Below are 16,143 nucleotides of genomic sequence, written 5' to 3'. Positions count from 1 at the left end.
GCTAACATCCAAAAGTATTTCTCAGAACTGGAGAACTGGAAAAGGCAGAATACAGAGTAAGAAGGTCCAGTCCAGCACAAGGGATGAAAGAAGACTCACTCAAAGGCACATAACTGTGAAATTTCCAAATAGCATGGTTAAAGAGAACATACTAAACCTTCTGAGGAGAGAGCTAGAGGCCATCCAGAAAGGACTGAGTCAGAAAAAGATCAAACTTCTGCGTTTTAAAAACATACAGATGTGAGACCCAGAATTCAGTGGATCTAACCTAGAGGTGCTGTCCGGGGAAGTCCCTGGATGGCAGTGGGAGATGGGAGGCGAGCGGGCCCATGAGCCTCTGGGCCGGTTTGGAGCAGGGAGATGGAGAACTCCCGGGGATGTCTCCAAGAAAAAAAGGGAACTCTGTAGAGTGGTGCCTGACATGTTGGGAATTTAAAAAGAATGGATTGTAATTACAAGGAAGACAATGCAAGTAAGAAAAGAGAAAGACAGGTAGAAATTTCAAGAAAAACAAAAAGCTGTATGTATGAGAGAGGAAATATTAGTAACCTATATGGCATAGAGACCATTCTATGTGAGTAGATGTAAGTTGTATTAGTACATATATTAGCTGAGTACTAGGTTTGCCTGTACATTGTTTTAATAATGTAAATAGAGTTGTCTATATTGGTCTGATGAAGTAGTGATATTGGGAGAAGTGAGGGGGAATTGGATAAGGAAGCCAAATTTTCATCTATTATGGCAGGCACCGTACTTCAGATAATGCCTAAAACTGATTTTTTAAAAATAACAGTATGTTATTTAGAAATATGGAGATAACTTCCAGAAGAATAAGGTAAAAAAGTCAAAAGTCATTACCTCTGGAGATTGGGAAGGGTAGCACAAAAGATTATTGTTTTTCATAACAAGATTGTAAGAAATAGTCCACTTTTTAAACCATGTACTTGAAGTACATATGAAATTATTTAAAAAATAATTTATATAATGCATTTTATTACACTTGATTAGATTCTGGATTCCAAACAAAGAAACAGACAATGAATAGCTCTAAAAGACATTTTGGGGACAATATGGGAAATTTGAACATGGAATGAAAATTAGGTTATGTTGTAGAATTATTACTGATTTTCTTAGGTGAAGTAGTTGTTCCTCCTATATTGCTTCAACAACTCACCTCGTCCCCTTTCCTCTGCCCCCCTTCCACCACCCTCTCCCCCGCCGTCCTTGAAGGAGGACACAGCACTTCTGGTCAGACCAAAGTATTAGAGACCAATGTGTATTTTACTGAAGATTTCATAGGTGATAAGGTAAAGGAGTTTACACTGTGCATTTCCTATTCTCCGAGCTAAAACCCCCATTTTATTTTTGCAAATCTTTCACTTTGGTTGCCAGGTGGTCCATCTTCCTCTTTGGATCCTTTACTTTCCAGCCTCTCCATCTTCAGATGCTGCTTTGTTTATACCTGGGTTATTTCCAGGACACCCAACGTTGCCCTTCTTTCTTAAACACAGTTATTTAGGACATTCTCAGCTGCTATTTCCTTTATCTCTACCACTCCAATGTTGTCTTCAAGGATGTGAAAGTCTGTACTCCTGAGTAGGAAGGTTTTGTTTGCCCTTGACTAAAAAATACTACAGTTACCCAGACCTATTCTCCTTACAGAGTAGTGGAGGATTATAAATAACTAAAATCCATTTGTTCCACTATAGTTGGGACATTGGTGGTGCATAGAAAGTGGAAATAGTAAACGTGGACTTGTTCTTTAATGAAAGAGTTCTTCTTTCTTCACCTTTTCATTTTAGAGATGTAATGAGGAGATAAATATCAGTGTCCACACGCATGTCGTTAACATCTCCTACTAGTCCTCCTCTTCATTTTTTCATCCTTTCTCTACTGTGGTACTTAGTGAAGTTAACATGCTATAAAACTCCTCCCAGTCACCTATTCCCATCACTAAGCCACCAAAAGGTATTCCCCTAAGTCATTGTTAAACATCCCTGGGATGCCTTGTTTAAGGGCAAAAGCACTATGGTGGCCATAGCAACAGTTTCGATTGGCTCTGGGCTCTTCCCTCCAGGAGTGGGAGCGGTTGCCATCAGGGATTGTAGCTCATCATGGTGGGAGAATCAGGGCCAGGACCATGATTCTCCACAGCCTAGAAAAGGCTTTGCATCCTTACAATAGAGGATGGTTTCTGGTTTAATGATGGCCTGCTGAGGCAGCATGAAATACGTCGTAGTGCTTTGTCATGGCTAAATCCTCCGTAATGGTTTTCTGTTCCTTCCAACTGCTTTCACACCTGCAAAGCTGGTTCTCTCCTGTTGTTCTCCCTAATAACACATGTCCCGGGCTTGGAATGTCTTAGCAATTTTTCCTTTTTCTTTCAGTTGAACTCCTCATTTTCTGGTGATGGCAAACATAGATTGTTAGAGGACCGGAAAACAACAAAGCAACAACAACAACAAAAAACCCAGAAAACTTTCCTGACAAAAGATTATTGGGAGGAGGAGAAGTAGTTAGAAATGCCCTTAAGTCTGACATCCCCCATTTTGTTCAGGACTAGAAAGACCCTTTTGTAAGGGACTGTCATAGATGAGGCTCCCACCTTATCAGTGTGAGACAGAAGTTCTGATAAGTATTTTGGTTGTGACAGTGAGTCTTAGATGATGTTCCTTGATTTTGTTGGCTTATCTAGGAACACATGGTTTGAGATGTAATGAAAATTCCTTTTTTAATTTTTGAGAATGCTCCATTTGGTAGGGTTCTTCAGCGTTTGTGTCAGGCTAGCTTCTTTCAGACTGTTCATTTTCTTCCTGATGTGAAATTACTTCACATGTATTTCACATTTCAAATCCAAAACATTTATTTAACTAGGGTATCTACTTCCTAGAATGTTTTAAACTTTTTTTTTTTTTTTGGCATCTTTTAATTGCCCTGATCGGTCAAGATGTTTCGGGTGTTGTCTGCGAACCTCAAATTCAGGGGACTGTTCACCACAAACCACAATCAACAATCACAGCTGAAACTTCTTTGGAATGAGATGAACTAAGTGTTTAATTGGGGTCATTACTATTTCCTCATATACATAGTGTTATACTGTTTGATGGTGGTAGAAAATAAAAACAATCAAGCATCACCATTATAATGGAATAGTGTAGTGTTTTGCAAAGTATAATACATGGAATATGTACATCAAAAAACCCAGGATGCTTGCTAAATTACTTTAATCACTTTATATTATGTTGTGATAATATAACACAATTGTATAATGAACACAATAACATATTGTGTTCACTGTGGAGGATGCTATGATAAACTGTGCTATTGTGCATTTATTACCTACCATATGCCAGGCCTCCTCTAGGCAGTTTACGTAGGTGTCTCTGATAGTTACAACCCTGCAAATTAAGATAGATTTTGCCCCATTTTACAGATGAGAAAACTGGGGCTCAATCCATTAACTAATTTGACCAAGATCACACAGTTCATGGTGTTTCTATTAAACATTCTCATAACTTTGATCTTAAAATTTTTTTTAATCAATTTCATCAATTTTTCAATGAAGAGATATTTTCTTCTGCTATGTGGACTCTGAACTGCTAGTCAGTGAGTGGAATGTGGTCTTGTATATATCAGGGCTGTGTCAGGCTCCTCCAAAGAGTGTCAAAGAGGAATGAGGACATGTAGGCTGATACTCCAGGACTCTCACGGGGACATCTCCTCTGGAAGTGTAGTCTGGCTTCCAGTTGTTCCAGTTCTGTATAAGCCCAGTCCCAGGCCCCTACTGGGACATCCATGTCCCTCCCAGTCTGGCCTTAGGACAATGGCAGCCCCGTCATACAGCCCTTGTCCTGCCAAATTTGCTCCTGATGATTCATTTTAATTTTGGCACATTGCTTTATTTTATATCTAGTTGCCTCTTAAGTCTCTGAAGTCTTTGTGTAGTACATTGGTGTTTCCAAGCTGGCTCCTGATTCATTCGATCAAGAAAAACAAATTGTTACAGTGAAATGTCACATTTTTTGCCATTTGTTTTTCTTTTAAGGCAAATCCTCAAATTTGCCCTTGATTATAGCGTTCGTCACTATGTGATGACTATGCTTATGGATCTCTCTCCTTCACTAATCAGACAGTCTCTAGAAATACGAAATCCAACATGGTATCCATTAACCACCTGTGGCTGTTTAAATTTAAGATAATAATTCAATTTGGATGAAATTAAAAATTCACTTCCTCTGTTGCATTCGGCACATCTCAAGTGCTCAGCTACCACATGTAGCTAGTGGATCTCGAATCGGATGGCACAGATATGGGACATCTCTCTCATCACAGGCAGTGCCACTCGGCAGCACCTGTAAGAGGTAGGGAGCAGATCTTCTGTAGGTTATAACATCTGCCTGGCACTTGGTAACTACCAGGTGAATGCACCAGAGACCTTCTTCCTGGCTTGAGCTTTTCCTCCTCAAACCACATGAGTTACTAGGACTGCCAAAACCATAATGCTAAATCTTCATGAATGGACTTTATCAGTCACTCTCCCTTTGACTCCATGGGGGCCAGTCAGGGAGCTCTTGGTACCACAGTAGAAGGTGGGGTATTCCTGGAGTAATCTTCCAGAGGTCTCACTTCTCTGTATTCTAAGACTTCTGTCATCCCTTGACTTCTGACTTAAGGTCCTGGCTATGTATGAAATGAGAAAAAGTTGTTCTGTCTCTTACATGCCAGCAACAAGAAAGTAATTTTTGAAGGCTGTCATGGCTTTAGGACTGTGCCGAGTGTTTTGGAGACTATAGAAGTTCAATCTTTTGTCTTTACCCGGAAAGCATCTACCCTCACTGGGCTCTCTCTTTCCTAAACCACAGCACTGGAATCTGTAGCACTGAGGGAGGGGCCTCCCCTCACTTCCTGTAAGGTGCTGTGTGGGGTGGTCTGTGATATAGGGCTTGAGGTTTGGGTTCCAGGCCCAGCGCCGCCAGATGCTGTGGCCGGTCTCTTGGGCTGTGAGTACTAGGTCCCTTTCAACACACTAATACTAAGACTTTGCCTTCCCCCTTTCTACTGTTTTATGGATATCTGTCCTGTCTTCCTGTCTGGCTTGTAAACTTTGAGAGTAGAGGTCACTAGCCTTCTTAGAGTAATTGATGCATTCATATGCAATACGAGTGATCTGGGGGTGCAGTTTTATCCTCTTCCCTGTGTATATAATGGCTGAGGCGCTATCTTGTCCAGTGACCCTGGTACTATATTTGAATGTCTTGGGCACCTTTATCCCAAATCAATTTTTTTTCCTGTTGATTTCAGAATATGTTGATAATATTATCTTTATCACTATGAGTAGAAACAAACTAATCTGGTAACTTCTGAAATTTTCAAATGGAAAGGAATTTCTTTCCAGGGTAGGTTGATGAGTTTTCGCAGCGCTGTTCCATAGCACAACTCCAGGGAGCACTATTCAGTTTTCCCGATGTGCACAGCACCCCCTTGAGTTGTGCAGTGCAGGGCCCTGAGGGTTGGAACTGATTCCATAATTCTCTCCTATGTCTCTTATAATACCGTTGGTTTTTACTCTTCAATCTGCTGGGCTTTATCTGTGGAAATTCTGAAGGAACGATAGCATAGATTACATGATTCTTCAAGGTCTTTAGGCTTTGTGATTCTAGAATACTCTATTCACAAATTCCTTGTAAGATGCTGCCAGTTTGATCCCAAATCACTGCACTAACTGACGATGGCAGCTACATCAGGATGGCTAACACTCTGATGGGAATTGAGAAGGAGGAGAGGTTGTAGGTGAGTATTCTCAGTCTGACAGTAGGAAAAACAAATTGGTTCTAAAGAATCTGTGAAGGTCCTTCCCCACCCTTCATAGAGGATCAATGCCAGTCGACTCACACTAAGAGAGCTCAGCCCTTTGTCTCAGCCCCACCAGCTGGGCTTGCCTGATGAGTAGGAACCAATATGAAGAGTCTGATCTAATCGGCCTTGAGAAATCCACCTGCCTTAAAATCTTTTCCATTGACACTTGCGATGAACTAGGAGACTTTTTTTTTTTCCTTTTGTATCATGTAATGTTTCCTGTAAAAAATTAAGGATAGACTTAAAACTAATTCATTAGCGTTAGAAATCAGAATGACGGTTACGTTTGGGGGATGGTATTGGCTGGGAGCGGGAACAGGGGAGTGACTGGCTGCAGGGAGTTTTCTGTTTCTCCATCTAGGTGTTCCCTCTATGGAAGATTTACGGGACTTCACAGTTCTGATTTGTATACCTTCAGTATGTTTACAGTGCTTCAAAATAAAGTTTATGTAAAGCAACTCCTACAGGATAGCCTTGGGAAGCATTCACAGATATTTCTTTGTTGAAACAATGAGGTGAATTTATTTCCAAAAGAGAGTTAGCAGTGTAGAGGAGGAAGCGTAGATGACAAGAGAAGATAAAAGGGCAAGTTTGTCTTCCATGAGCTTCTGCCCCAGGCTCGTTCTAACCTGGTTCTTCTGGGAACAGAATACTAGCTCCCAGTGAAGTGAGTATGTTTTCCTCATTGTCATCGCCATTCTCCTTCAAAGGTATAGGAGGGGTGAGCAGGTTGTGGAGAAGTTTGGAATGAAGGGTGCCTTCTTTGGCCCAAACCCAGAACTTATAATAAAAGGTGATTCTCTTGGGCAGTTAGCTTCAGGGAAAGCTTGAAACCAGTCAGTCCTTCCTTTGCAAAGTAAATTGTGGATGATTTCTTCCAAAATGAGCTGGCTCTGGTTAAATGAAAGAGACCAATAAACCATGGCCACCTGGGACCAGGTGTACACAGCTCTGTGTTTATATGTTGGGAGAGAGAGGCAGTGCAGAGCTCAGCTGGGAAATCTTCCGACCTCACTCTCCCACAAACCACAGCGCTCTTTTCACCCCCTCTCCTGCCTGGTCCCTTTGCTGTGACATACACTTGAGGTCCTGGGGCCAGCAAGCCTCCTTGCATGTGAGCAAGTATCCTCCTTCCCTTCCAGCTGGTGAGTCACACAGCTCTCCTAGGTCTTCATCCAGCTTCTGAGAAAAAGTTAGGCTGAATAGGTAATTCCAGATGCGCGCTAGCAGGGCTAGTCTTGTGGAGGAATACAAATGGAAGTTAGTCTTTAGGAAAATGCTAGTTTGGCTTTCAGGCATTCTTAGGCATGTTGCCCATAAATAGTTATTATGTTCTCCAACTGGACTCCCTTCTGTTTTTTCTGCACCACCTGGGTCCAAAATTTGAGGCTGAAGAATTACCAAGAAAATCCTTCTTCTTGGTGATTTTTTTTTTCCCTGGACATCAATATCAGGTTGATAGCAGTTGCACAAAGGGACCCCAAGCCAGCCATTTTTGAGTCCTTGACTTCTGCTCTACGTCTACGGAACAAATGAGCTTCATTAGCAAAAGGCCCGCTTTCTCCTCATGTTCCTGGTATTTGTTTCAGAGTAGAAATGGAACCAAATCTCAGGACTGCACGAGTTTGTTGCAGCTATTTTATTGCAGTCTAGAGCTTGTCTGTTCTTTCTGTCCCAGAGGTTTTTTTTCCCTCAGAGAAAAATACTGTGAAAAAATGTCATGTCTTCCAAGAAATGTCCGCAAATTTGAAGTCACATGTAACCGATATTAGAGTTGATGGTTAAAATATTACCCCCCTGCGTTGTAAAGCAGTTGCATGGCACTTTTACAAGCTTCAGCTGCTTGATTCTCCTAACAGCCCTATGAGGTAGTAGGCATTACCCCCATTTTATAGTCTGGGCCACCAATTTGAGGTCACGTGGCTATTCTTGAGGCTCCAGTACAGTGTTCCTTTTTAAAAATTCTCCTTGTTATTAAAGATATTTTGTCAGTAATCAAAATAGGAAGCCAACTGTGAGATTTATATAAAGATCTGGTTGTATTACTGATGCAATGAGTCAAACATTTTGGAAAGACACCCAAGTCAAGGACTGTCTAGTACAGATTAGCCTCCTCTCATGGGACCCCTCTCGCCCCTGACTGGGGGCTGCTTACCTGGTCTTCAGACTCACCTGAACAGCCCTGGCTCGCTGAGGTATGGGTGTGTGTGTGGGGGGGGTGGTGGTCATGAATTCTGGAAGCCTTTCACAGTTTCCCTAATCCCCCAGTGTTTCCAGGTTTATTTTTGCAAACTTAAAGTTCATTGAACTGCTATGTTGATTCTGGACACCCTCATACAATGAAATGATGTAAAATCTTAGATTTGGAAAGAGTCTATAGTAGATCAGACTACGAGCCAGGCCCTTTTCTAAGAACTTTTGTATATATTGATTCATATCATCTTTGTAGCAACCCTTGATTATCTCCATTTTTCAGTTGAGAAAGCTGAAACTGAGCAAGTCATTTGGCCAAGGTCACAGAGCTAATAAGTGGAAGACCGGTATTTGAAACCATTTTCATTCCAGCGTCTGAGCCCCTGCTCACCTCACTATGATGCTCAAGCAGGTCCTCTAGAGTAAGCCACTTTATTCATTGATAAAGACGTCAGATTCTGAAAGTTAAGTCCATCCTAGAGGACGTTGGCAAAGCAGTTTTCTAAGCACTAAGGCACTAAGAAATTTTCCTAAAGAGAAAAGAGAGTTGTAGGACGTACCACTTCTAGACCTGACCTCCAAAAAGAGTTACTCATTGACCAGCATTCTGCAGCACGTGATGAATCCCTATATCTGTGAGATGAGAGTGTCCCCTTTTCCCTAGAAACTGACAGAGGGCTATCCACTGTAGACCCCTGCACACTCAGTCTCAGGTCAGGGACTTAGTGTTATGTAAGTCCCTAGGAATATCTTTGTTTTCTTGAGAACAGAATGGCATTAAGTTCTTCAAGTCAAACAGTCATGTGAATATATAGCTGGGCTACCCGCATACAGGTAAATGTTCCACCAAGCTGTCAGTGGAATAAGGAATATAGGTACCAACTCCATAATAGGGCAACCAGGAAGCACTGGCTCTGAATTTAAGATTCATAGATAGCCAGCGATGGGTTTTAGGAAGGGGGAAGCATGAACTTACAAAATTGCAGGCTACGTTTTTGATAGATACGTATATGTGTACCTTTTTCATTAGAACCTCAAAGGCATCGTGATCCCAAAATATTTAATAACTATGACTGAAGACATTTCATTACATTATGTGTAGCTCTTCTGTGAGATCAAATGGCAGCCTATGAAAGCACTGCTGTTACAAGTTTCACGATCATCATGATGTATATAACTTTTACTTTACTAATTTTCTTTACATAGATAGCGATTCAAATAAACCTTTGCATTGCGTATATTTACAGACTGGATTTTTCCATCTACCACATGGAGACTTTTTTATTGAGCCTGTCCAAAAGCATCCCCTGGCTGAGGGAGAGTACCACCCACACATCGTTTACAGGAGGCAGAGGCAGAGAGTTCCAGACGTGAAGGAGCCAACCTGTGGATTAAAGGGTATTGTAACTTAAATCTCCTTCCTGGGTTCTGTGTGCTCTATTACTGCTTTATTCCAACATAACTTGTGCTTATTCAAATCTGGTATCTTCTCCCCATTCTGTTGCCAGAAATTTTGCACCTTTGTATAAATCATTTCACTTCTCTATGCTCAGGTTTCTGTATGTTCTTAATCGGAAGGGAAAAAGGCATCTCTTACATCGATGCCACATTGGTTGATGATAGTCATATGACATTCATAGTGGTGAACTGGTTTAAAAAAAACTCTTCTGAACCCCATAGAGGAAGATAGTTTAAAGAAATGATTTTCCGTATCAGCTATGTTGCAATACATTAGTGTGGAATATTATTGACAGCTTGTCATCTGCATGTGGAAGGCAGATTTAAATGTTTGATGATGCTGATGATGTGTGAAGAGAAACTGAAAAAAATATCAACACATTATCAGACAATGAATTCAGCTACACTTCTTTGGCTGTGCTTTGTTTGCTTTGTGCTTAGTTCAGTGAGGTATGTCTCCTGCCCTAAAGACCCTGGAATGACCTAAACTGCTTCTATTCATTGATAAAGAATTCAGATTCTGAAAGTAAGTCCATCCTAGGTAGTTTCAGGTAGTTTTTAGAGATAAACTGACCCAGATTATTTCCTTGCAACTCCCACATTCTCTTTAATGTGTATGTCTATGCATAAAGAGCCCCTGGAAACTGGGGCGTTTTCTTAAATATTGTATCATTCCTCCTTTCTTCAGTGACAAAAAAATAATGCGTGAGGGGGGAAATTAATAAAAGGAATCCATAATATTGTTTATGTCTTAAATATTTGGAAACTGTGGACTTCAAATGGAAAATAGATAGATGGTGAAGGAATTAGGGAAGGAGGGCACTGATAAGGGGTTGAGAGGACTCAGAAGTTGAGCTCTGCAAGTTAGAGAAAGGAGAATGAAAGGACAAAGGTTCAAGTATTCAAATTTCTCTACAGACGTCACCCAGACCCTGTGATAGATGGTAAGTTTCCTGGGAGTTTCTTTTATAATATTAATAGAATATGTAGGCAACAAGAAACTTTCGAGTCTATAATGTTTTATGCGCACAAAGATGGACGCTGTCTACATTCTTGAACTTTAGTAAGCTGTTGTAACTTTGTCCTAAATTAGAGAATGTCCTGTTTAAAGCTCCTTCTGTCAAGTACCAAGAGAAGGCAAGAGACACATTCTCTGGCTGATGTGATTGATAAAGGTACCAATCCAGATAACTTGGTTTCAATGTGAATTTTTAGGACTCTGTTTGTCCCTGATCCAATCAGCTGGATAATTACCCAATTTCTGTTACACAGTGGAAGAAGGAGAACAGTTTGTGTGTGTTCAATATTTTTAGATCACGGGCTCATCAGTATGGCAGAGAGAGTTACTAAGGCAGTCAGTGAAAGTGGCTGGATACTAGCTGCTGTAGACATGGTTGTTCTGTGAAATGAGTTAGGTGTGTCCTCATTCACCCCCCACCCCCACCCCTTGAACGCCTCTCTCCCTTACAGTTTCCCTGTTGCTAGAGTTGATGAATAATGACTTGAGGATGGCACGCATTTAGTCATGAAGGCAGAAGACATGGATGGGAAAGGAGCAGATTACAAGTGTCATGCCCCCGTTAGGTCACACAGCACCACAATTGCAATGCTTGCCCTACCATTTCACTATCGAGCTTCTAGGCTAACCATAAGACTTACCATTTTTATGAAAACTCTGATTCATCCCATCTTGGAACCATCTTTGTGTTGTGAATTTCTCCATACACATCTTCTAAAACATATTTTCTTATACTTGCTTAAATTAAAACCGCAGAATGTCATCATTGTACAGCTCTGCGGGAAGGACTTTTGAGAGTGCCTACCGCAGCCGCCTTCTTTCACCAAAGAAGCAACTGTGGCTCAGAGGAGGGAGTGAATTTTTCAAAAGCTTCAAGGAGTTGGTGTTCAGAATATAGCCACGCTCAGACGTTAAGATTCTCTTATGCCTGGGGCTTTATATTCCTTCATGTTTATTCTTGAACTCTTCCTTGAATAGAATTTTTGTTTCATCAACTGTCTCAATAGCCCCATTAGAGTAGGAACTCCATCCCCAAACAGTATGCAACATAGTGTTAGGTGCAAAGTGAAATGAAACTGAGAGTGATTTGTAGCCAAGTAGATGAAACTAGATTAGACTAGCCCCTCGTTTACATAACCCTGATCGAAAGAAAAAACAAATGTACATTTTCTAGATGTTGAGGAAGCGTCAGTTGTACGAGTATGTGACCATCGCCCTTCCTAAGTCAATGAGCGTGATTCTGTGCTTCAGCGATAGCTAGAGATTCAAGAACAATCTGATGTGCTTGTGAATATTCTCAAAGTGTACATGACATTTGGAGTTTTAAAACCTTGGTATACGGCAATGTTCTTGATCTGGCTGAACCAGGTAATTGCAGTGTTCTTACACCACGTCCCCCTGCAGAGAGGATGGCATTAACTAGCAGTAGCCAGGTCATTAGCCCACACTAAGATACACTACACGCCTCGATTAGTTGGTGTTGCAAGACCAAATCACTGTGATTACATCAAGAAAGATTCCTTGTGTAAAGCATTCTGTCTTTGTCATAGTCAAAGCAGGAACACCCCTGATCCTGAAAACAAAGATTTACTTTAAAAGTATTCTAGTACTTTAGGGGAGAAAATGGATCAATTACTTCCCCCTAAAATGTGACCCTTCACATTCTAGGTATTTCCTTTCATGGAAGGGAGCCCAGGAATTTCACAGCAAGTCCCTTAGCAATACAGCCTAATGAAATTAAGTTCTTTTTTCCCCCAGGGCTTTCTTGTGATGCTCTTCTGTTATTGATTTGATCAGTTTGAACTAACAGTTCTTAATCTGTGGGCTAGTTTTCTTTGCTTTTCTGAACCTTATATGTGCCAGCCATGCCACAGTTCTTGTTTTCTCCAATGTTCTGGAATCCGCGTTAAGTGGTGGGAAAATACAGCTTGCCTGAATTAAATCTAGAGCAACTTTCAAAACCTCATTTTATTGACAATGACAAGTTCCTTTCTCTTAGTTTTTTTGGCAAGAATGTGTCACACTGGGACTTGAGTGGCTGGAAGTGTTGGGTGGAACTTTGGTTTTAGGAAGCTGGAGATAACAATAGAAAGATAGGTCAGATGGCAATAGCGGCAGGGTCAGCTGTTTCTGTGGCAGAAAGGGGTCCCAGCAGGTAAGGTCAGAGTTTGGGATTTCATGCCTCAGGATTGTAGGCTAGAAACACAGGGCCTGGTTCCTGGCATGTATTTTTGTGTTTAAAATTTATTGATTCATTCGACAAATATCTATCGGGTATCCCCTTTAAGACTGCTGCTTTCCTAGCTTCTGTGGGTACAGTTGTGAATAGGATATAGTTCTTGATCTGAAGAGCTAACAGCCTGGATAATAGGACATGGGTAAGTAGGGATCCAGTCCTAGCTTCATCTTTATAATATATGGTAAGACTGTGAAGAGAAATGGAATCTTAATGAATGTATTGGATGTTTTTAATATTTGTTACTCTACATGATATTTGTGGCAGGACCTGTAGCTATAATTTATTCATTTTTTCTGCTGTCGTACACCAATATGTGACTCTTCCACTTGATCCAACCTTCACAGATCCAATTCAGAATGGATCTGAATTGCTTGCACTTTGGGGCTATCATACATTATGTTGCAAAGACCACTCTTCTGCATGTTTCTTAAAGCACAGGTTCAGAGAGTTTTCAAGGGTATATACCTAGTAGTGGAATTAAATCAATATTGCATAGGATATGTACAACTATGACTTTACCAGATAATGCAAAATTGCTCTCTAAAGTTGACATTCAGAAGCCGTGAATGAGAGTCTGCATTGTTCTATATTCTGTCTAATACTCAGTATTCTCGTTTTAAACTTTGCCTGTCTGTTGGATATGAAGTGTTATCTCTCTGTGCTTAATGTTGAGGTTACATGTATTCTGTGTGAAGTTGAACCCCAGATCTATGGCTTATGGTTGTAGATAGTCCATGAATACTTTTCCCCCCGTGCCCAGAGTCGAAACCCAGAGAGCCAAGTTTAAGTTTGTTTAATTATTTCTTGGATTTCTGGTGCACTTTTTCAGTTAGCCTCCAATATGACATTGCACTTATGTAGGTCCTAAACTTGCTTCTTCTTCAGAGCAAAAGGAGGGAGCAGCAGATGCCCCAGATGAGCAGGTAGCTTCATACGTCAATCAGTGCTCAGTCAGAGAAGCAGAACTGATAAGCAGTCTATATTAAGGGATCTGTTGCAAGAAATTGATTGACACTATAGTGGGGGCTGGCTAGGCAAATCCAAAATCCATAGACAGCCATTCAGGAAGGGCAGGCTGCCACTCTCAAGTATAGGCTGAAACATCTGTCTGTGGGCAGAAATTCTTCTTCTGGAAAGCCTCGACTCTGCTCTTGAGATTCGTCAGCTGATTGAATAAGGCCTGCCAGATTATCAAGAATGATCTGCTTTAGCTAAAGTCAACCGATTGTGGACTTTAATTACACCTACAAAATATCATCACAGCAATACCCAGGTCAGTGTTTGATGGAATAACTGAGGACTGTAGTCCTGCAAAGTGGACACATAAAAAAGACCATCATCAGCACACTGCATCTTTTCTTTTCTCTCTGAATTCTACTGCTTTTGTTTTTTGTTTTTCTATTTTTGGCCTCTGAACTATTCCCACCCCCCTCCTTTTTTTATGCTTTACGTATCGTTAAGGGCCTAATAATGGGAGAGTTTTTCAGGATATCTAGTCTACCATATTGCAAGAAATCAAAGTCTTGAGTGGATTTATTATTTGGAAGTAATTTGGAAATTCAGATATCTTTGAGCTGCCTTTTAAATGGCACTTACAAACAGTATTAAATATTAACATGTTAAATGTTATAAAAACATTAACAATAGCTCATTAGAATTAATTAGCACATTAGATTACTAGCCTGCTAGAGTATTGGGGGGGGGTGTGTGTTTATACTTTTGTTCTGATTTCATGGAAATCCAGTTAGTTGAAGATTCTAAATGACCACCACACTCCATATTGAGTCTAAAATGCACTATTATTAGTTTTCCTTGATTAACAGCAAACTTCCTTGCTACAATCTGCCAAATCAGAAGCCTTTATTAATTCACCAGACCTCACCATGGTAATTCCTTTCTTGAATTCCTTGATTACCTGATTGCCTTATGGTTATAGCCACTCCACAGTGATCCACAATTTGCTTTGCTGTGAGGTAGTTAACATTTTAATTGGTGTTCTGCACTTTTACTTTTAGTGAGGTGGCATATTGTTTTTCATTACCTGCTTTCAGGACTGCTAGGAGGATTGGAAAAGTGTTTCAAGCTTTTACCAATGAGAGGGAGGAGAAGATTGTTGGAGAGAATTAACGCATTGGATGGAGAGATAAAATGGTGATGTTTGCTTGGTAAGATCCAAGACAAAGACTGGAGGAACTCAGAGTACCAGATGCCTCCACACAGTTGCTCGGTCACGCTGAGATACTCACATGTCCAGTCAAAGCCTTTATTCATTCACCAGATCTCTCCATGGTAGTTCCTTTCTTTGCATTTCCTCAGCCCTTGACAATCATTGCCTTTGTTCCTTCATTTCAAGTGCATAGGTTTCCATCACCACACAGGAAACAGCTTCCGAGGAAACATGGCGTCTGCTCGTTTTATCTCCTCTAGGTTGCTCTGGGCTGAGCACACACTGTCGGAGTGGCCTGGACTGCACTGAAGTGCGGGTAAAATTTGGAAGGGCAGAGGACACTGGGGAGTGCATTCTAGGCTGGGAAGGGGCTTTGGATCAATCTGAGCAAAGGGTCAGTTTCAAGTCAAAATGCTTCTCTTGTAGGACAGAAAATCCAAATTCTGAAGTAATGTTATTTGAGATGTTAGTTTCTAAGATCTACAGTATATCCCATAAATCTGCAGGGAAATGGACAAGTTATCTTGACGGGTATCTTGACGACGTAGCTTTGTCCTTGGTCGTTCCTGTGCTTCCATGTGCTTTGGGTAGAGACAGGAAGAGGCTTATCCTGTTCTGACCAGCCTGGCTTCCTCCTGCTGCCAGCAGAGGCCTGAGTTAGCTGTCTGATCTTTCCTCCCCATCCTGTCTGCTCATCATTGCGGCCATCAGTGATATTGTCCCTAACAGGACAGTGATTTGTCTCTAAAAAAATGAAAGATTCAGCCTCTAGCTTCAGAGCTCTGAGTGGCAAACAAACTCTTCATGTGGTTTTTCCTCTTTTATCTGTGTCTTTCATTAACCCACATTACCAAGTCCTATCATTTCTGCCTCCTAAAAAGCTTTCTAAATTGTCTGCCTTTCCCCAGGGCATTGGTGTGCTTCGGCATCATAACCTCTCACTTGGATTATTGCAAAATCCTCTAACTAGTCTCCCTGCCCTGGGTCTCTCCCATTAGAAGTTAGAGAAATTTCTAGAACACAGATCAGATCGTACCTTTCCCGTGCCGAAAGGCTGTCAGTGTACCCTAACAATAAAGACACGGGTGTTTAATATGTTTTAGGAACTCCTTCGCTGTGTGACTCTTGCCTGTTTTCCCAGTTTCATCTCTTATCTCTCAAAATGTAGCCTGTGCCATCCTGCACTAGTTGTTATTCCTCAAAGAAGCTTGC

The 16,143-nt window shown here is 41.1% G+C and overlaps 1 protein-coding gene across 1 annotated transcript in view; it reads left to right on the top strand.

Moving 5' to 3' along the window:
- ADAMTS12 (ADAM metallopeptidase with thrombospondin type 1 motif 12) overlaps positions 1–16,143 on the top strand; it is a 274,548-nt gene that overhangs the window by 73,204 nt on the left and 185,201 nt on the right. The window contains exon 3 of the mRNA XM_019737332.3: positions 9,297–9,447. Within this exon, the coding sequence (XP_019592891.3) occupies positions 9,297–9,447 (151 nt within the window). The remainder of the gene's footprint in view (positions 1–9,296; positions 9,448–16,143) is intronic.

Source organism: Rhinolophus sinicus, chromosome 3 (genome assembly GCF_057876585.1).
Source record: "Rhinolophus sinicus isolate RSI-liver-muscle chromosome 3, RSI-T2T, whole genome shotgun sequence".
Taxonomy (NCBI): Eukaryota; Metazoa; Chordata; class Mammalia; order Chiroptera; family Rhinolophidae; genus Rhinolophus; species Rhinolophus sinicus.
The sequence above is the reverse complement of the archived record's forward strand: the minus strand, read 5'-3'. Positions and strand labels throughout refer to the sequence as shown.